General features: G+C 41.9%; 1 protein-coding gene across 1 annotated transcript in view; it reads right to left on the minus strand.

The window, feature by feature from the left end:
* The window catches only part of LOC106573623 (A-kinase anchor protein 13), a 176411-nt gene extending 168574 nt beyond the window's left edge, over nucleotides 1–7837 (minus strand). Inside the window, exon 1 of the mRNA XM_045697218.1 lies at nucleotides 7557–7837. Within this exon, the coding sequence (XP_045553174.1) occupies nucleotides 7557–7617 (61 nt within the window). The 5' untranslated portion in view covers nucleotides 7618–7837. The remainder of the gene's footprint in view (nucleotides 1–7556) is intronic.
* Between the last annotated feature and the right edge of the window lie 13824 nt (nucleotides 7838–21661).

The following is a 21661-nucleotide window of genomic DNA, read 5'->3' on the forward strand; positions in this document are numbered from 1 at the left end:
GTCTGTATCGCAAAGCGTATTTTTCTGGGCGCAGTGCTCAGATTATTGCAAAGTGTGATTTCCCAGTAAGGTTATTTTTAAATCTGGCAAGTCGATTGCGTTCAAGAGATGTAAATCTATAATTCTTTAAATGACAATATAATATTTTACCAATGTTTTCTAATTTTAATTATTTAATTTGTGGTGCTGACTTGACTGCCGGTTATTGAACGGAAACGATTTCCTGAACATCAACGCCATGATAGAACTAAAAATGCATGCATTGTCTAACATAATGTCCTAGGAGTGTCATCTGATGGAGATTGTCAAAGGTTAGTGCATCATTTTAGCTGGTTTTATGGTTTTGGTGACGCCTGTCTTTGAATTGACAAAACATTACACACAGCTATTGTCAATGTACTCTCCTAACATAATCTAACTTTATGCTTTCGCCGTAAAACCTTTTTGAAATCGGACAACGTGGTTAGATTAAGGAGATGTTTATCTTTCAAAGGGTGTAAGATAGTTGTATGTTTGAAAAATTTGAATTTTGACATTTATTTGGTTTCAAATTTGCCGCTCTTGAAATGCACCTGCTGTTGATAGGGTGCACCACGGGTGGCACGCTAGCGTCCCACATAGCCCCAAGAGGTTAACATTCTATTGCCGTCCGACATCAAACTTGACGCTGTCGTTATGAAAAAGTATAAACACAAAAACTACAAGCTGCATGACATCAGCAGCCTGGTTGTCCAAAATAGCATAACTAGTGTTTTTTAACACCAATAAACCCACCCATTTAAAAATTGATTTAGTATATGTCAATCTAGCAAACCAGGCAACTAAAAACAACTTTTTAAACAATGTTTTGGTTTGTTTCTAGCTTGTTAGCTAGGTAGCTAATGTTAAGTTAGCTGGCTAGCCAGTTCAAATAATGACCATATCCTATCACTGACAACGTCTTCACTTTAGCTCATTTGTCTTCACTATTACAGGAAAATAAACTCACAACAAGATCATTATTTACAAGTTAATGGCGAGCCAATTACAGAAAATAGCTTAAGGTTGTGAGTGTGACAAATAAAAGTAGGGCATTCTATCAAGGAAATGTAGAACTCGGACACTGTTTGGTTGGCCCATGGTCACATGCAGAGGATACAGAAGGTGTAGTGAAATGGTTACTTGCATAGTGGAGTCTTTTGTTTAGACATGTAGCTAGCTAGCTAAACAATGAACCATAATCCCAACTCATAACATTACTACCCTACATGAATCTGCAGGTACCTAACCAACCAGGTTCAATGTTAGCTAGCTAGCTAACATTTGGCTAAGCTAGCAATGCAATTGGTTCTGAGATACGAATAATATTACTACACAGATCATACACATAACGTTAGCTAGTGAGCCAGCCAGCTAACATAAGCTAGATAGCTAACAGTACACTTTAACTTGAAATGGAAATAACTGTGAAAAAAATTGAAACGTGTAATATCTGAAAATGTAGCTAGCTAGACTATCTTACCCGTATACATGGATGGACGCTTCTCACTCTCTGTCACGGATGCCATGGTTGCCCTTAGTTTGAAGATGTAATCCGGAGACAAGTGTTTTATACAAAATCCTTCTGTGTGTTCTCTTTTCGATTCCCTCAGCATATTTGCAATCAAACGCCAGAATTTCTCCATCTCCTTAACTATCATACTCTAATTCCAACAGGCATTCCACTGATTTCAAAACTCGGTCTTCCAGAAAGTCGAGAGCAACACTTTTGCAGTTCTACTATGTGATATCTCGGTTTTAGAAAGGATTACCTACGCATACTGACCAACACATGTTATAGACAGAAGCGTGCTACATGGAAGACCAAACCGAACTCATCTCTCAGCATGTCCAGCCCATCAATTATGTTAGCCAATCACGGCTAGCGGGAAGGTTCCTGGCTTTTTCCATGGCTAAACCAACTAGGCTCGTAATTTTTACAATTTTATTCGTATTTACAGATGGCATGCAATGTTTGTTATTAAGGCACATGAAAGTTCACATGTTCTGGAAGGCATTCTGCCCCCAAAAAACAATTTAAATAAAAAATTAAGATTATGTTCAAATGCCTCACCTGTGAAGTAGTGACGCGCTGTCTCATCTGTGATATTTTAGTTAAAAGACTCGGGTCACAAGAAATGTAATAAAATGTAGCAATATACCACATCACTTCTTACAAGTAATACCTTTATTGTTTAAGAAACATTACAAAGCATGCTCATCTGTTTTTTGTTTTAGTGTAATAATGGCAACAACAAAACAATTGTCTGGTAATAAATTATGAGTGGGTGGTAGATTTGGCTGGTGGACCAAAAAGTTAGTTTCAGGTCCTGAACTGATCTATTAAGTTAGCAAAGCTTGAGTTTTGAAAGGTAATATGGTCTGAGAAGAACAATATTAGCAGGCCAGGCATATAGCCAATATGCTGTGATAATGTATTAGGCCTACCTACTGCACAAACCTCATTCCTACAGAATTGTTTTTATTAGGTTAGTGTTACATTTAAGTTATGTTTAAAAAAAATCTGAGCAGTAGATGTCAGCTTGCTTTTTGACTGCAAAAGTGATCTTTACTCAGAAAATGTTGGTGACGACTGCGCTATGGCAACTAAGTTAGGAAGGACGCCTGTATCTTTGTAGTGACTGGGTGTACACCATCCAAAGTGTAATTAATAACTTCACCATGCTGAAAGGGATATATATATATATTTTTATATATATATATATATATTTTTCATTGAATATCCGAAAAATACAACATCCTTGCAGCAAAGCTGCTCAACAACTGCACCATACCAGTCATCCAACAGACTCCCATTCAGAGCGACACACAGAAGCATCCAGGGTCAATGCCCTGCACAAGGGCACATTGACAGATCTCCCACCAGGCCAAAAAACGGGAACCCGAACCCTCAAAGATCCCCCCCCATTATGGGGTATTCTGTATAGTAGTAATCTAATTTTAATCCTTTTTAAATTCAGGCTGTAACACAACAACATTTTGAAAAAGTCAAGGGGTGTGAATACTTTCTGAAGGCACTGTATGATACCCACCGTAGTTTGAAAAACTGAAATAAAACTCTAACAATCCAGAGAGGTGTTGGTGATTCAGAGGTGTGGTGTGGTCTTCCCCCGTGTCACTCATCCCCCCTCTCTACCAGGGTATCCAGCTGGTGTCATGGGTGTTTAGACACAAGGGCATGTGTGGAGGTGCACGCTTTGTTAATAGAGGGTTTTTAATGTTGTCATACCACTTTGAAAAGGGAGGAAACTCAGGCAGTGAACGCATTCTTCAATTATCCACTACATACAAAGACCTCCCATGGATTTGAGTTGGAGGTCTAACCTTCCTGTCTATGTCCTCTAGCCAGCCTGAGGACCCCAACCAGCCAGAGATGTTGGCTTTACAGCATATCTACTGTTCTACTGTGGAGAATGTTGCTGACAACACGCCAGTATGCCATTCCCTTTAACACCTCCATCCTTAAAGTCACACTTGAAAAAAAAAGGTCATATTTCAATCAGCGAGTAATGAAATTGGCGAGAAACAGAACCATTGCTCAAAGTGAAACTCAGACAGGATAATTTCCTATACCCCAATGTTTAACCCCAGGAAAATGTGAAAGCACTTTCAGGTCAATCTTTAGCAGGCCCTGTAGTCTGTGAGGAACCACTCATATAAGGAGATGAAACTCAAACCCAGGCAGTGAGTGGCAGACGGACCCTCTTGTGTTTCATTAGACAGAGAATTCCACTGTATGGAATGTTAAAAACCACTTTCTCCTGTTTTACAGTTCTATTCCCAGAGCAATTTTTTCCCACAAGAGTGGCTGTTTTAAACGTCATATTCAAGAATACAATGTGTCAATCTTCAGAATACAATGTTTCTAATGGTTTTAGGCCTATATCATCAAAGTGCTATAGCAGTCTTTATGAACCAATGTGACTAACTGCCCCATGCCAAAAGATATCAGACAGATTCAAATACAGTGCCTTCATAAAGTATTCATACCCCTTGAATTATTCCACATTTTGTTGTGTTAAATTGATTATACACAAAAAACTTCTAGAAATGTTTGCAAATTTATTGAAACTTAAATACAGAAATCTAATTTACATAAGCATTCACACCCTTGAGTCAATACATGTTCGAATCATCTTTGGCAGTGATTTCAGCTGTGAGTCTTTCTGGGTAAGTCTCTAAGAGCTTTGCACACGTGGATTGGACAATATTTGCACATATATATATTTTTGTATTTATTCAAGGTCTATCAAGTTGGTTGTTGATCATTGCTTGACAACCATTTTCAAGTCTTGCCATAGATTTTCAAAACGATTTAAGTCAAAACTGTAACTAGGCCACTCAGGAACATTCAATGTCATCTTGGTATGCAACTCCACTGTATATTTTGCCTTGTGTTTTAGGTTATTGTCCTGCTGAGAGGTGCATTTGTCTCCCAGTGTCTGTTGGAAAGCAAACTGAACCAGGTATTCCTCTAGGATTTTGCCTGTGCATAGTTATGTTCTGTTTATTTTTATATATATATATATATATATATATATATATATATATATTTTTTTTTTTTTTTTATCATCTAATCCTGTCTCTGAGCTCCACGGACATTTCCTTCAAACTCATGGCTTGGTTTTAGCTCTGACACGCACTGTCATCTGTGGGACCTTATATTGACAGGTGTGCCTTGCCAAATGATGTCCAATCAATTGAATTTACCACAGGTGGACTCCAATCAAGTTGTAGAAATATCTCAAGGATGATCAATGGAAACAGGATATACCTGAGCTCAATTTCAAGTCAAAAACAAAAGGGTCTGAATGCATATGTAAATAAGGCATCTGTTTTTTAATTTTAATACATTTGCAAACATTTCTAAAAACCTGTTTTCACTTTGTCATTATGGGGTATTGTGTGTAGATTGATGAGGATTTGTTTTATTTAATCCATTTTAGAATAAGGCTGCAATGTAGCAAAAAGTGGAAAAAGAGAAGAGGTCTGAATTCTTTACCAATTGCACTAGAGTTCGACCGATTATGATTTTTCAACGCCAATACCACAGTTGACATGCTTCGAAGTACGGTAATGGAATATTTCGAATTTTTTTGTCACGAAATGCGCCATGCTCGTCACCCTTATTTACCCTTTCGGATAGTGTCTTGAACGCACGAACAAAACACCGCTATTTGGATATAACAATGGATTATTTGGGACCAAACCAACATTTGTTATTGAAGTAGAAGTCCTGGGAGTGCATTCTGACGAAGAACAGCAAAGGTAGTAACATTTTTCTTATAGTAAATCTGACTTTGGTGAGTGCTAAACTTGCTGGGTGTCTAAATAGCTAGCCCTGTGATGCCGGGCTATCTACTGAGAATATTGCAAAATGTGCTTTCACCGAAAAGCTATTTTAAAATCGGACATATCGAGTGCATAGAGGAGTTCTGTATCTATAATTCTTAAAATAATTGTTGTGTTTTTTGTGAACGTTTATCGTGAGTAATTTAGTAAATTCACCGGCAGTGTTCGGTGGGAATGCTAGTCACATGCTAGTCACATGCTAATGTAAAAAGCTGGTTTTTGATATAAATATGAACTTGATTGAACAAAACATGCATGTATTGTATAACATAATGTCCTAGGATTGTCATCTGATGAAGATCATCAAAGTTTAGTGCTGCATTTAGCTGTGGTTTGGGTTTATGTGACATTATATGCTAGCTTGACAAATGGGTGTCTGATTATTTCTGGCTGGGTACTCTGCTGACATAATCTAATGTTTTGCTTTCGTTGTAAAGCCTTTTTGAAATCGGACAGTGTGGTTAGATTACCGAGAGTCTTGTCTTTAAAATGGTGTAAAATAGTCATATGTTTGAGAAATTGAAGTAATAGCATTTCTAAGGTATTTGAATAACGCGCCACGGGATTACACTGGCTGTTGAGTAGGTGGGACGCAAGCGTCCCACCTAGCCCATAGAAGTTAACAGGCACCGCATTGATTATTTGCAACGCAGGACAAGCTAGGTAAACTAGTAATATCATCAACCATGTGTAGTTAACTAGTGATTATGTTAAGATTGATTGTTTTTTATAAGATAAGTTTAATGCTAGCTAGCACCTTACCTTGGCTCTTTGCTGCACTCGCGTATCAGGTGGTCAGCCTGCCACGCAGTCTCCTTGTGGAGTGCAATGTAATCGGCCATAATCGTCATCCAAAAATGCAGATTACCGATTGTTATGAAAACTTGAAATCGGCCCTAATTATGCCGATTAATCGGTCAACCTCTAAACTGCACTGTACTTATTGACTCAGCTTTTCCTTTTTAATAAATAATAAATACATTTGACATTATGGGGTATTGTGTGTAGGGCAGCGACACAACAATATAATCCATCTGTAATGCATGATAGTGCAGTGGGAAACAGAGACCCAACATATGTTGGGAATTCCACTACTCCAATTCTTAACAAACTCAACGCTACAGAATGTAATCAGACAGGAGTTAAAAGCAATGAAACATCCAAAACAATAACATGTAACATGTACTGCAGGCTAGCTCCCAGGCCTTGGCATGTTTTACCAATCACAAGCTCTCTTGGAGAAGTCACACCGAAGTCTGTCTCACAACCATTTAGATGTTGTATGGTGAGACAACAAATGTGTCAGGGGTATGTATGTGAATGACTACTGCTACTGTAGCACATTGGGTATAAACGTCTTATCTAAACAAATAGATTGTTTAAAATAAAATAAAAACATGTATTATGTTTATAACAATACTAATGTTGTAGTCTAGTAATAAATGTTACATTAACATCACATCTGATTCAATGTGGCTGTGTGTTTCAGACCACATTCAGAGCCCCTGACCTTACAGAAGAAATAGTCCCTAACAACATATAGCTACTGTACTTTGGTCATCTGAATTTTTACAAAAGTAATACAATCTTAAATGGTGAGACACCTGTATAGTGAAAAGGTAACAGGCCTGATTTTGTATTGCACGAGTTCTATAACTACATGAAATAACATCAGAATTACATGTAGGCTAATTACATCATGGCAACTATGCATTGTATTAATATTGCAGCGGATAACATTTAGGTCATTCTATTCAGCCTGGTAATAAATGTGTCCGTTTTAGTGGCACAATAGTGGAGTGCAACCCCCCATGTCTTTTTGGTGGACACTCATTTAGCATTTATATCTGATCCGAATTTAGGAGGGGATGCATGGGACGGGGTTGCCTAACTGTACCGGTGTGTGCCACAATTATTTACCACGGACATTGTTTGGATTCTAAGCAGCAAGGCCACCTCAGGGTCACTACGACAACGTTCTTAACACTTTTACATTGGCGCAATCATGAGGCTAGACGCAATTAACCGGCTACAATGTGCCATCTCTAATATGGGGAGACCAAGATAATTGTTTCAAAATAGTTTCCAGATAACAGTTTATTCACATTTCCCAAATGCCACTGTCCTTTTACTCAACTCGTGCTACAGCCTAAAATGTATCTTACCTCGAATATTGCGGGTGTTTAAAGCGTGCGTTCCTCTTTCCCGAAGCATTCCCCTCTCCATTCACAAGTTATCAGAACACAAACCACAACTTTTTCGTGCCATCTATACTCATTGATCTGCAGAGAGAAGTCCAGATCCCTTGGGCATCTAATTTTCAAATAAAGTCCCCCTTCTTCTCAGCATAATGAATGGCCGCTACTTCTAAATGCAGTAGGGCTACTAGATAGTTCCCAGAGCGCCCACTTGTTGATCACGCTTAAAACTCTATTCTCAGTTCACGAGTATACTAGTATTCTGCCAGCAGCACAAACAATGACGTGACTATCATAAGGTAATTTTGAAACCTTCAAAATAAAAGCCCCCATTTCAAAACACTGCAATGTGGATAATGCATTCAAAATATACTGAACAAAAATACAAAAGTTGGTCCCATGTTTCATGACCTGAAATAAAAGATCCCAGAAATGTTCCATACACACAAAAAACATATTTCTCAGAAATGTATTTACATCCCTGTTAGTGAGCATTTCTCCTTAGGCAAGATAATCCATCCACTTGACAGGTGTGGCATATCAAGAAGCTGATTTAACAGCATGATCATTACACAGGTGCAGCTCGTGCTGGGGACAATAAAAAGCCACTAAAATGTGCAGTTTTGTTACACAACACAATGCCACAGATGCCTAATGTTTTGAGAGAGCGTTCAGTTGGCATGCTGACTGCCGGAATGTCCATCAGAGTTGTTGCCTTACAATTAAATGTTATTTTCTCTACCATCAGCAATGTCGTTTTAGAGAATTTGTCAGTACGTCCAACCGGCCTCACAACCGCAGACGACGCCAGCCCAGGACCTCTACACCCAGCTTCTTCACCTGCTGGATGGTCTGAGATGAGCCACCCAGACAGCTGATGAAACTGTGGGTTTGCACAACCAAAGAATTTCTACACAAACTGTCAGAAACCGTATCAGAGAAGCTCATCTGCGTGCTCATTGTCCTCATCAGTGTCTTGACCTGACTGCAGTTTGGCATTGTAACCGACTTCAGTGGGCAACTGCATACCTTCGATGGCCACTGCCACGCTGGAGAAGTGTGCTCTTCACGGATGAATCCCGGTTTCAACTATACCGGGCGAATGACAGACAGCGTTTATGGTGGGTGAGCGGTTTGCTGATATCAACATTGTGAACAGAGTGCCCTATGGTGACGGTGGTGTTATGGAATGGGCAGGCATAAGCTACGGACAACAAACACAATTGTGTTTTATGAATGGCAATTTGAATGCACAGAGATACCGTGACGAGATCCTGAGGCCCATTGTTGTGCTATTCATCCGCCACCATCACCTCATGTTTCAGCATGATAATGCATGGCCCCATGTTGCATGGATCTGGAAGCTGAAAATGTCCCAGTTCTTCCATGGCCTGCATACTCACCAGACATGTCACCCATTGAGCATGTTTGGGATGCTCTGGATCGATGTGTACGATAACGTGTTCCAGTTCCCGCCAATATCCAGAAACTTCGCACAGCTATTGAAAAGGAGAGGGACAACATTCCACAGGCCACAATCAACAGCCTGATCAACTCTATGCGAAGGAGATGTGTCGCGCTGCATGAGGAAAATGGTGATCGCACCAGATACTGACTGGTTTTCTGATCCACGCCCTTACCTTAAAAAATGGTATCTGTGACCAACAGATGCATATCTGTATTCCCAGTCAGGAGAAATCCATAGATTAGGGCCTAAAACATTTATTTAAGTAGACTGATTTCCTTACATTAACTGTAACTTATTAAAATCTTTTAAATTGTTGAATGTTGCGTTTATATTTTTGTTCAGTGTATATTGCATTTTAATCAATGACCTCTTTTTATTGTTCCAGCAAGAAAATGCAATGTAATTTATGAAAACAAATACAAATATGTAAAATAAAAATAGAATTAAGACCAACAATGACAAAATACAATGTTGACACTAGTATGCTGAGAATATTGTCCCGTTACATAGATCAAACTTTTCTACTCGTCTCAGCTAAACTAACCCATAAGGTTTGCTTCTTGGACTTTGTCTTACAAGTCCCTTCTTACTTACTTATTCTCTAAAGCAGTCTTATTAGCAGTCTTACTTTGTCACAATGGCATTTTTATATGAGTTATCAAGAGAGAAAACTACTTCGTAATACATTTTTTTTAATCTACAGAAAACGCCTGGTAATAGTCATTACATGTAATATGTAAATGTAAAATGTAAATTAATAATATCTTCGTTCTGATATAATTAAGTTTTGGCTTGAGTGTGTATTGATTTCAGGACCATGGATAGTACCAGGTTATTTGTATGCCATGGTTATTTAAAGCTGGATATGTACGGCATGGTCCCACTCCAAAACTATCCATATTTGGTTAGTATAGACCCTACTGAGTATTTTCAACCCCACATTAGCTGAGACAGGTAGAAAAGTTTTTTCTCTACAAGCCAGTATGTATCCAATGTACAGTTTGTTACAGCAGATTGCATTGTGGGCTATGGAGGGGGCGGAGCGAAAAGCCAGCAGCAGGCCATGCGACACAGTCCCCCTCAAAAACTAACCATATTTGGTTAGTGAAGACTCAACTGAGTATTTCCCACCTCTGTTTATATGAGACAGGTAGTAAAACATTTTCTCTACAACCCAATAAGTATCCAATATACAATGCATTGCATTGCAGTGAATGGAGTGGGTGGAGTAAGGAGTCACCAGCACTCTGTATTAAACCCATTGCCCAGCACAGTATAACAGTATAATTTAAGTTTTGCAGACTCTATTGAGTAACTCCAAAAACATATATTTGTACTTTATTACAAGTGTATTTCTTTAAATATAGTTTACACAATAGCTTTCAACATACCAGTATTTGTGTAAACTTTCAAAAGAAATGCTGGTATAAATAATACAATATGAAAAATAAAATACATCAAATTATCCATTTATTGCTTGAAAGGCGGTTGCAATGCTGTAAAAAAAAACTGTTGTACTGCACTAGATGGCTAAACAAATCGATAATCCCAAAGTTAAGCATGTCTTTCCCGGGGGACTTTATTTTGAAAAATGTGTATCGGCGATCCTGCTAACTATTACAGTATAATATATCCTGCTGCTAGGAGAACGGTAATCACAAGACGCATGCATCAGAGGGCGGATATACCATCTCTAGGGAGACGAGGTTTAGTTGGAACTATGTTCCATTGTCTTCTCTCACCGGTCCAACGAGCTGTCACTCAGTCACCCCTATAAAATATAGGTTAGTGCTACCCGAGATCCTTGGGACATCCCTACCCTACATCCTAACCCTAACCTTAACCATTTTAAATGTAAACCTCAGTTGGGTGACGTCAGAGTTATAAAATAGGGTGGGTTTTGGCATTGTTTAGGGTTTCTTTCTATGCAATTCAAGTTTTTAAAATGCATCAATTATAGGTGATGAAACAACTGCATTTAAAGTTGACAACTTGTCATTTTCACATCATTGCATAAGACTGTGCAGTATGCTTTGCAACCATGGAGTATTATGTGTGAAGGGTAAACACAGTACATTTATTAGGCAATAATGAATGTACTTCATGTAAGTAAGGTGGACTTCTAGTGGCTATGTGAAGGGACATGGTTTATTAATGTCTCTAACTTATAAATGCATAAACTCAGACTGCACTGTGATTGACATGGCAATCATGCATTGCTCTGCATGACCAATAGCATGTAATGCCATCGCACTGTACCTGTCAATGCAGTTTATTTTGCCTTAGCTACTGTAGAAAATGTAATTAAGGGTGGTTATTGGTAAATAAAAACCATAGGTGAGAAACCCATTACGTACTACTTTAATGATTTTACTGTTTGTCATAAATTCTATTTAATACACAGTAGATCTAGTAGCAGGTCCAAGAATGGGACCTTTAATTAGCAGCTTACGTGCAAGCTGCCCAATAGCACTTTGGTCCTTATTCCTGGAACGGGAGAGGGGGTAAACAGAGGGTTAGCTGCTCCCAAGCTGAAACAACATCGTACACACACACACACACACACACACACACACACACACACACACACACACACACACACACACACACACACACACACACACACACACACACACACACACACACACACACACACACACACACACACACACACACACACACACACTCAGAGGAGAGACAATGTGAGTGCTTTGTGGTCATGCTGAGAATACGCCACAGTTTTATGTCCTCAGGAAGTGTGGCAGTCTGTCAGAAAACAGGTGATTGAGGCCCGCTCTCCAGGAACACTGGCCCCCTCTATTTGGTCACCTCTGAGAGATAACTGTTCACGTGAACTGTCCTCGGCCCCAGCCGGCCGTATAGTCATTTCAAGCACAGCCGGGGTGCCACAAGACATAGCCATAATAAACATATATAACCATTAGTAGATGGGTTTTGTGTTAGAATAATTTAGTTCAACTAAGATCTGTTTATACCACCCAGGAACACCTGGTTGGAAGTGGATCATGCATCCTCAATGCTTTAGCAGATAATAAATATTACAAGTGGAAACATGTGTGGGCCTGTGCTGTGTAGTCAGTGCATGCATGTGTGAGTGAGGCACCCAGTGTGGCTAGGGTACAGTTCCTTGTTTGAATTTGGGGTATCAGTATGGTAGAGACAGTGTTAGGTTTTATAGGGAGCAACGGACTTTGAACACAGGCCTTGCATACTAGGGATGAAGAAGAGAGTGTGAGAGTCGGAGTGGGGCTAGATGAATAAAACTTGGGGCCTCTGGGTTCAAATAAAGTGCACCACACTAACACCAGTGTACAGTATAGCTCACCATTCTCTATTCATCCAGCGAGGGAGTCCGCTTGAAAGACAGTCTGTCTTCTGAAGACTGTGGCATTATCTTGGGTACTGCTGTTATATCAAACGGTTTAAAGGTGCTGCTGTTATATCAAACGGTTTAAAGGTGTTAATGTTATATCATACAGTTTAAAGGTGGTGCTGTTATATCAAATTGTTTAGAGGTGTTAATGTTATATCAAACTGTTTAAAGGTGCTGCTGTTATATCAAACTGTTTAAAGGTGCTGCTGTTATATCAAACTGTTTAAAGGTGTTGCTGTTATATCAAACTGTTTAAATGTGCTGCTGTTATATCAAACTGTTTAAAGGTGTTAATGTTATATCATACAGTTTAAAGGTGGTGCTGTTATATCAAACTGTTTAAAGGTGCTGCTGTTTATATCATACTGTTTAAAGGTGCTGCTGTTATATCAAACTGTTTAAAGGTGCTGCAGTTATATCAAACTGTTTAAAGGTGCTGCGGTTATAAACTGTTTAAAGGTGCAGATGTTATATCAAACTGTTTAAAGGTGTTAATGTTATATCATACAGTTTAAAGGTGCTGCTGTTATATCAAACTGTTTAAAGGTGCTGATGTTATATCAAACTGTTTGAAGGTCATTCATTAAAGTCTAGAGACTCAGGTTAGTGTGAATCTTTCAAAGTGGTGCAACGTATTTGTTTTAAATCAAGTGAGTCTGCCTCTTGCTCTTTTCCTATTCAACCCTTTCTCATTCCTGTCTTTTCCCGTCCTCCCTCGCCCTTTTCCTGCTTCTCCACCCTCCTTTCCTCGCCCCCTCTGAGAACGGGGCCCCTGGAGTACACGCTGGTTCCATGACTACCACGTGTTAGTGGGCTTTGAATAACTGTCATGTTTTTTTAGGCTGAGAATGCGTCACTGTCTCTTTTTCTCTCTCTCCTGGTTCTTCAGTAAGCAGCCCAAAGGTTAGATAAATAGTACACTGGGCGCGAGGAGATGCAGCTCAGGTTTTCTATCACGCTGGGCTGCTTTGAAACACATTTGTCCAGGGCAGCATCAGGCCTGATTCTGAGGGTGGAGGAGCGTAGGGGTACTCTCAGCTGCGGTGCTGTGGGACGCTGCTACTGTGGGCTGCCTGGGAGGATGACTGGATGGAGAAAAATACACGGGGGACCACGAACCAATGACCATTAGGACACAAATAAGCGCCAAGTAGATTCTGTGTTACAGCATCAGTGATTGTGGATTAGATGACATCTTGATATAGAGTACATGTGCATACAATTGCATTGAAGTTTTCAGTCATCCGTTATATAGTATGGTACTTATACCAGATAATTAAGAAAGATATCTTGATCCACTGCATATCACATTTAAAGACCCACCAGGCAGGAGACCTACAGGCAGGGAAGGAACACAAGTGATATGTTACAGAGATTCCTGCCAAGAGCAATAGGCAGTAATGTCTGAGGCTGACAGACAGAGGTAATAAAGAGTCTAAATTTAGTTTCTCTAATCCTGCAGGAGCTCTAATGTGCTTAACAATAATGAGATTCATCCCCCTGTAATTCTTTAGCTTCAGCATTTTATTTCACAAGGCAAGTCAGTTAAGAACAAATTCTTATTTACGATGACAGCCAGTGGGTTAGCTGCCTTGTTCAGGGGCAGAACGACAGATTTTCACCTTGTCAGCTCAGGGATTTCATCTAGCAACCTTTTGATCATTGGCCCAATGCACTAAACACTAGGCTACCTGCCAGCCCAGATCATTACTTTGCCTTTGCTTGATCTGGAAGTGGTATTCCATTCAAGGTAATTCATGAGACATTTCTAAGCAATGAAGTATGTTCAGTTTTGGACAATGCAAAAGCCATTTATGTAAATTGAATAAAATAAAGTTTGTTTATACAGATGGTGGGACCATTATCAGTAAAAAATGATTACAGAATTTGTCAAGTAGAGGGCACTGTTGTCATTTTAATTAAAACACAATGGATGTTTGTTTGTTTCAATGGGAGACATTAACTTGGGCCCGGCTCCACGAGGGGGAAAAAGGGGACTTAGCCCCCTCAGTTGAAACTTGTGCCCCCTCAGTTTTAGTTTTATGTCCCGATATAAAAATAGCAAAAAAGTTCAAATTATTGAGTGACAGGTTGGAGCAAAATCTGTATCTCCGCTGCACAATGGACAGAGAGCGCCATGTGTGTAGGGGGGCTATGGAAAGCCACTGGGACAATTAGGTATGAATCCTTTGGATTTCCATAAAAAGCGTGAAAACACACTTCTCTTCTGTGGTAGGCTATGTGAATAAAGTGATGTGCCTCCGCCTGTAATATTTTATTTTATTTGTTTACCATTGAAGCTGCTTCACTCAACTTTGCCTCACGCCCCACCATAATTTCAGAGTTAAGTTAGCTTCATAGCTAGCTGTAAAAAGCATTATTGTTATTAGGATATTTAGCTAGCTACCAAATAATCTGCAACAGCCACGATGGATATCAGAAATTTGCTTCACCAAAGTATCCAAACAAAGCGAAAGGAGTAGGGGAAACCTGGCTACTGTGTCAGGGGTTGTTAAAAGTCCCTCTCTTACATCAAAGTAAGACTCGAAGCTACAGGGCTGCTGAAGGCTTTAAGTTTACAGCCACCATGGTGCACAGAATCCTCAGTCTTTTCGATGCAGATCTTTACACTGGAGTCAAAGTGGTCCACAGTACTTTGGAGTGCACGAGAAGCTAAGGTGTGACAGTGAGTTTGAAGTCATTTGGTCACAGTGCAGTGCCAGTGGCACTGATGCACCACCAGCTCCAAGCAAACGACTACCTTATGTAGGCGGAGTACAAATACCCAGCAATACGTGGTAGACAGTACCATAGGCCAGCAGGACAGAGGAGAAGAGACTGTAAATGACAGTTCTTCTAGCCCGTTGGATGCTGTCATTGGTGAAGTCCGAAATATTCTGCTAACATAAGAGCCAACTGGTGGAGGGCCTGCTTGCCCTTGACCGAGAGAGTCATACCTTTCTAGATGTGAAAAAGGTAAAACCACTGCTGGATCTACGCAAATCAAATTTGGTGGAAGCTGATTTTAGTGTTGCTTGCCAGTTTTTGCAGTTTGAAATTGCCTGCTCTGGCTCCAATGAGGACAAATGGACCCCAATTGATATCCTGCAACTATTCTCTAGGCTTTTCTCCGCTATGCCGACTGTGCTTACTGCACTGAAACATGTATTGAATTTTGGTGCGTCCACAGCAACATCCGAGAATGCGTTTTTCACTTTGACAAACGTGTTCAGTCAGCACAGAAGGAGTATGCTACACCTGAGGAAAGCTCAACTAAAACAACTGGCATTTGAGGAGGATTTTACAAGAAGAATGGAATGATCGATTACTCAGGAAGTTCCACAGAGCTTCAAGGAGGCTGCAACTCTTCTGAAAAGGTAAGAAACAATCTAGCTGGTTGTTTTTTAAATAAAAATCTTGGTGTTTTCAGCAAAAACCTAGGGGTATGGAATGGCAAAAGGACTTCCTTAGCCAGCCTTAGTTTTCAACCGCATTGCTTTAGTGTGTGTCCATGGTGCTGGTAGAGCGCAGCGGAGATTTCACGCCAACCTGTCACTTCTTGGTCAAAAGCACTCAATGGTCTAGGCATTTGAACTTTTATGTTTATTTTGGTATAGCATGATATACAGTTGAAGTCGGAAGTTTACGTATACTTAGGTTGGAGTCATTAAAACTTGGTTTTCAACCACTCCACACATTTCTTGTTAAACAAACTATAGTTTTGGCAAGTTGGTTAGGACATCTACTTTGTGCATGACACGAGTCATTTTTCCAACGATTGTTTACAGACAGATTATTTGATTTATAATTCACTGTATCACAATTCCAGTGGGGCAGAAGTTTATATACACTAAGTTGACTGTGCCTTTAAACAGCTTGGAAAATTCCAGAAAATGATGTCATGGCTTTAGAAGCTTCTGATAGGCTAATTGACATCATTTGAGTCAATTGGAGGTGTACCTGTGGATGTATTTCAAGGCCTACCTTCAAACTCAGTGCCTCTTTGCTTGACATTATGGGAAAATCAAAAGAAATCAGCCAAAACCTCAGAAAAAAAATTGTAGACCTCCACAAGTCTGGTTCATCCTTGGGAGCAATTTTCAAACGCCTGAAGGTACCACGTTCATCTGTACAAACAATAGTACGCAAGAATAAACACCATGGGACCACACAGCCATCATACTGCTCAGGAAGGAGAAACGTTCTGACTCCTAGAGCAAGTCCGAATCAAGTGCAAATCAATCCCAGAACAACAGAAAAATAACTTGTGAAGATGCTGGAGGAAACAGGTACAAAAGTATCTATATACACAGTAAAACGAGTCCTATATCGACATAACCTGAAAGGCCGCTCAGCAAGGAAGAAGCCACTGCTCCAAAACTGCCATTAAAAAAGCCAGACTACGGTTTGCAACTGCACATGGGGACAAAGATCGTACTTTTTGGAGAAATGTCCTCTGGTCTGATTAAACAAAAGTAGAACTATTTGGCCATAATGACCGTCGTTATGTTTGGAGGAAAATGGGGGAGGCTTGCAAGCCGAAGAACACCATCCAAACCGTGAAGCACGGGGGTGGCAGCATCATGATGTGGGGGTGCTTTGCTGCAGGAGGGACTGGTGCACTTCACAAAATAGATGGCATCATGAGGGGGGGAAATTATGTGGATATATTGAAGCAACATCTCAAGACATCAGTCAGGAAGTTAAAGCTTGGCCACAAATGGGTCTTCCAAATGGACAATGACGCCAAGCATACTTCCAAAGTTGTGGCAAAATGTCTTAAGGACAACCAAGTCAGGGTATTGGAGTGGCCATCACAAAGCCCTGACCGCAATCCTATAGAAAATTTGTGTGCAGAACCGAAAAAGCGTGTGCGAGCAAGGAGGCCTACAAACCTGACTCAGTTACACCAGCTCTGTCAGGAGGAATGAGCCAAAATTCACCCAACTTATTATGGGAAGCTTGTGGAAGGCTACCCACAAGGCTTGACCCAAGTTAAACAATTTCAAGGCAATGCTACCAAATACTAATTGAGTGTATGTAAACTTCTGCCTCACTGGGAATGTGATGAAAGAAATAAAAGCTGAAATAAATCATTCTCTCTACTATTATTCTGACATTTCACATTCTTACAATAAAGTGGTGATCCTAACTGACCTAAAACAGGGAATTTTTACTAGGATTAAATGTCAGGAATTGTGAAAAACTGAGTTCAAATGTATTTGGCTAAGGTGTATGTAAACTTCCGACTTTAACTGTAATCAGAATTCAATATAACGTAACACTCCGTATTATCAGCATATTCAACAGCATTTAAAAAATATATTGCCTTCAATAATGTTAGCTTGTGATGAAGCCATCAATGTTTTGTGATTATTGGTGTCGTAAAAAAAGTTAGCTAATGGGTTACAATTAGCATGTTTGACATTTCGTGGGACTACTAATACTATCAGCTTTTTGATAAGTGGTTTAGTAAAAAAATACATCCCGTATTATCGGCATACGGTCCACAGTTATTGGCCACCTTACTATTTTGTTCAATTACAAGATATATCCGTTTGATTTTGTTCCAAAAAAGAGACACCAACCTCCTATGCGAAGTGTTTACTAGATAGTTGACTAGTTGGCTAGCCATCCAGTAAAATTTAAAAAACCTACCTGTCATCTTTTCAATTCGTAGCCCGGTCCGATGTTGGGGGAAAATGAGGTAATTCCAATGCAAGAACCCAAATGACGCCCCTGCGTATAGCTACATATCGGTATGTTTCACCATAGACATAGATAACCATAATATACTTTCTTGGTAGCCTATTGTTTTTCGTGGTTATAAATGGAACTGTACGATTTGGAAATGTGTTTATGGTAGGCTGGCATTGCTTAATTGATTATGTGGGTTGAATATGATCCACAGAAGTGTATCGTGCTGTATTACAACTCATGATTTCCATGTTTGAAGCGACCTATAGGTCTGTTTATTTGACAGGACAGCTGTGGATGGCTACATCTCACTGTAGTAGGCTGTAGGGTGTGTTTTGTTTATTTGGATCTCCATTCACCTTTTGTTTACTGTGTTTGTGTAACGGCCGTCGTATTGAGTAGACCAAGGTGCAGCGGGAAAATGTACACTCATCTTCTTATTTATTATAAAAGAAGGAAAAAAACTAAAGAAACACGTATACAAAAACGAACGAACGACACTAAACAGTCCCGTCAGGTGCTACATACACTAAACAGGAAATAACTACCCACAATTCCCATTACCAAAACACCCCTATACATAGGACCTTCAATCAGAGGCAACGAGGAACAGCTGCCTCCAATTGAAGGCCAAATCAATCAACTAAACATAGAACTAGAAAGACTAGAACATAGAAATATACTAACATAGAACATAAACCAAAACCCCAGAACACTCTAATCAAACACCCCTCTACAAAACACATAGCCCAACAAACCCCGAAACACTCTAAACAAATACCCCCTGCCACGTCCTGACCAAACTAATAATACAAATAACCCCTTTACTGGTCAGGATGTGACAGTACCCCCCCCCCCCAAAGGTACAGACCCCGGATGCACCTCACACAAAAAACACAAAAATAACCCCCCCAAAAATTATCCCAACTAAAGGGAGGGAAGGGAGGGTGGCCACCGTCACCGACGGTTCTTGAGCTACACCCCCCCCCCCCGCCCCAACCCACCTACTATGGAGGTGGCTCAGGCTCCGGCCTTACTCCCCAACCTAACCTGTCCACCCCTGCTAAATATTTATTAATTGTTACCCATCCCGAAGTCTCTGGGCTATGGCGCATCGCTGAAGACCTCGGGCTGAAGGGCAACTCTGGCTGCGCCGATTCCGGACTGTAGAGTGACTCTCGCTGCGTCGTTTCCTGGACTGTAGGGCGACTCTCGCTGCGTCGATTCCTGGACTGTAGGGCGACTCTCGCTGCGTCGATTCCTGGACTGTAGGGCGACTCTCGCTGCGTCGATTCCTGGACTGTAGGGCGACTCTCGCTGCGTCGATTCCTGGACTGTAGGGCGACTCTCGCTGAGTCGATTCCGGACTGTAGGGCGACTCTCGCTGAGTCGATTCCGGACTGTGGGCCGTCTCTCTCGGCTCCGGACTGTGGGCCGTCTCTCTCGGCTCCGGACTGTGGGCCGTCTCGCTCGGCTCCGGACTGTGGGCCGTCTCGCTCGGCTCCGGACTGTGGGCCGTCTCTCTCGGCTCCGGACTGTGGGCCGTCTCTCTCGGCTCCGGACTGTGGGCCGTCTCTCTCGGCTCCGGACTGTGGGCCGTCTCTCTCGGCTCCGGACTGTGGGCCGTCTCTCTCGGCTCCGGACTGTGGGCCGTCTCTCTCGGCTCCGGACTGTGGGCCGTCTCTCTATGGGGCACTGTCGCCGGAAGCTCTGGACGGGGCACTGTCGCCGGAAGCTCTGGACGGGGCACTGTCGCCGGAAGCTCTGGACGGGGCACTGTCGCCGGGAGCTCTGGACGGGGCACTCTCGCCGGAAGCTCTGGACGGGGCACTCTCGCCGGAAGCTCTGGACGAGGCACTGTCGCCGGAAGCTCTGGACGAGGCACTGTCGCCGGAAGCTCTGGACGAGGCACTGTCGCCGGAAGCTCTGGACGAGGCACTGTCGTCGGAAGCTCTGGACGGGGACTGCGCACTGAAGGCCTGATGCGTGGGGCTGGCTTAGGACGTGCCAGAGTAAGAACACACACCACAGGGCTAGTGCGAAGAGCAGGAGCAGGATGAGCTGGACTGGGCTGACGCACTGGAGGCCTGGTGCGTGGGGCTGGTAGTGGAGGTACCAGACTGGAGACACGCACCCCAAGGCTAGTGCGAGGAGCGGGAACAGGACGTACTAGACTGGGCTGCTGCACCGGAGGCCTGGTGCGTGGTGCTGGCTTTGGACATGCCAGACTGGAGACACGCACCTCAGGGCTAGTGCGAGGAGCGGGAACTGGATACACCGGGCCATGGGTAAGCACTGGAGGGGAGGTCTGGAGCGCACCTCCTGCACAACCTGTCCTGGCTGGATTGTAATAGCAGCCCTGCACGAGCGGAGTGCTGGCACAGGGCGAACTGGGCTGTGCAGAGGCCTGATGGTTGCCGTGCGTAGAGCAGGCGTAGGGTAGCCTGGGCCTAGGAGGCGCACCGGTGGCCAGATGCGCTGTGCAGGCATCCTCCTTCCAGGCTGGATGCCCACTCTAGCACGGCACTTGCGAGGGGCTGGGATCGCTCGCACTGGACTGTGCGTGCACATGGGCGAGATCGTGTGCACTTCCGCATACTCCGGCGCTCTCCACTCCATGTGCTCCCCATAATAAGCACGGGGAGTTGGCTTAGGGCTCACCCTTGGCCCAACAAAAAATGTCTTGGGGGTGCCTCTCGTGCTTCCCAATCAGCGCGTATAAAGCTTCATACCGGCGCCGCTCTGCCTTGGCTGCCTCTATCTCCTCCGGTGGGCGACGGTACTCACCAGCCTGGTGCCATGATCCAGCCCCTTCCAGAATCTCCTCCCATGTCCACGATTCCCTGTAGTCCACATAATTCTTCTCCAGCTCCTTACCCCGCTGCTTGGTCCGTTTGTGGTGGGTAGTTCTGTAACGGCCGTCGTATTGAGTAGACCAAGGTGCAGCGGGAAAATGTACACTCATCTTCTTATTTATTATAAAAGAAGGAAAAAAACAAAAGAAACACGTATACAAAAACGAACGAACGACACTAAACAGTCCCGTCAGGTGCTACATACACTAAACAGGAAATAACTACCCACAATTCCCATTACCAAAACACCCCTATACATAGGACCTTCAATCAGAGGCAACGAGGAACAGCTGCCTCCAATTGAAGGCCAAATCAATCAACTAAACATAGAACTAGAAAGACTAGACTAGAACATAGAAATATACTAACATAGAACATATACCAAAACCCCGGAACACTCTAATCAAACACCCCTCTACAAAACACATAGCCCAACAAACCCCGAAACACTCTAAACAAATACCCCCTGCCACGTCCTGACCAAACTAATATAACAAATAACCCCTTTACTGGTCAGGACATAACAGTTTGTTTACTATTAATGTAAAATATAGATTGTGTCATGCCTTTATCGATCTGATATTTTGTTTTCTAGGCCTACTTGGTACCTCTGTTTTGTTCTGTTTGCATTCATTCGTTCGCATTCGCAGTTGTCGGT

Source organism: Salmo salar, chromosome ssa16, assembly GCF_905237065.1.
Source record: "Salmo salar chromosome ssa16, Ssal_v3.1, whole genome shotgun sequence".
Taxonomy (NCBI): domain Eukaryota; kingdom Metazoa; phylum Chordata; class Actinopteri; order Salmoniformes; family Salmonidae; genus Salmo; species Salmo salar.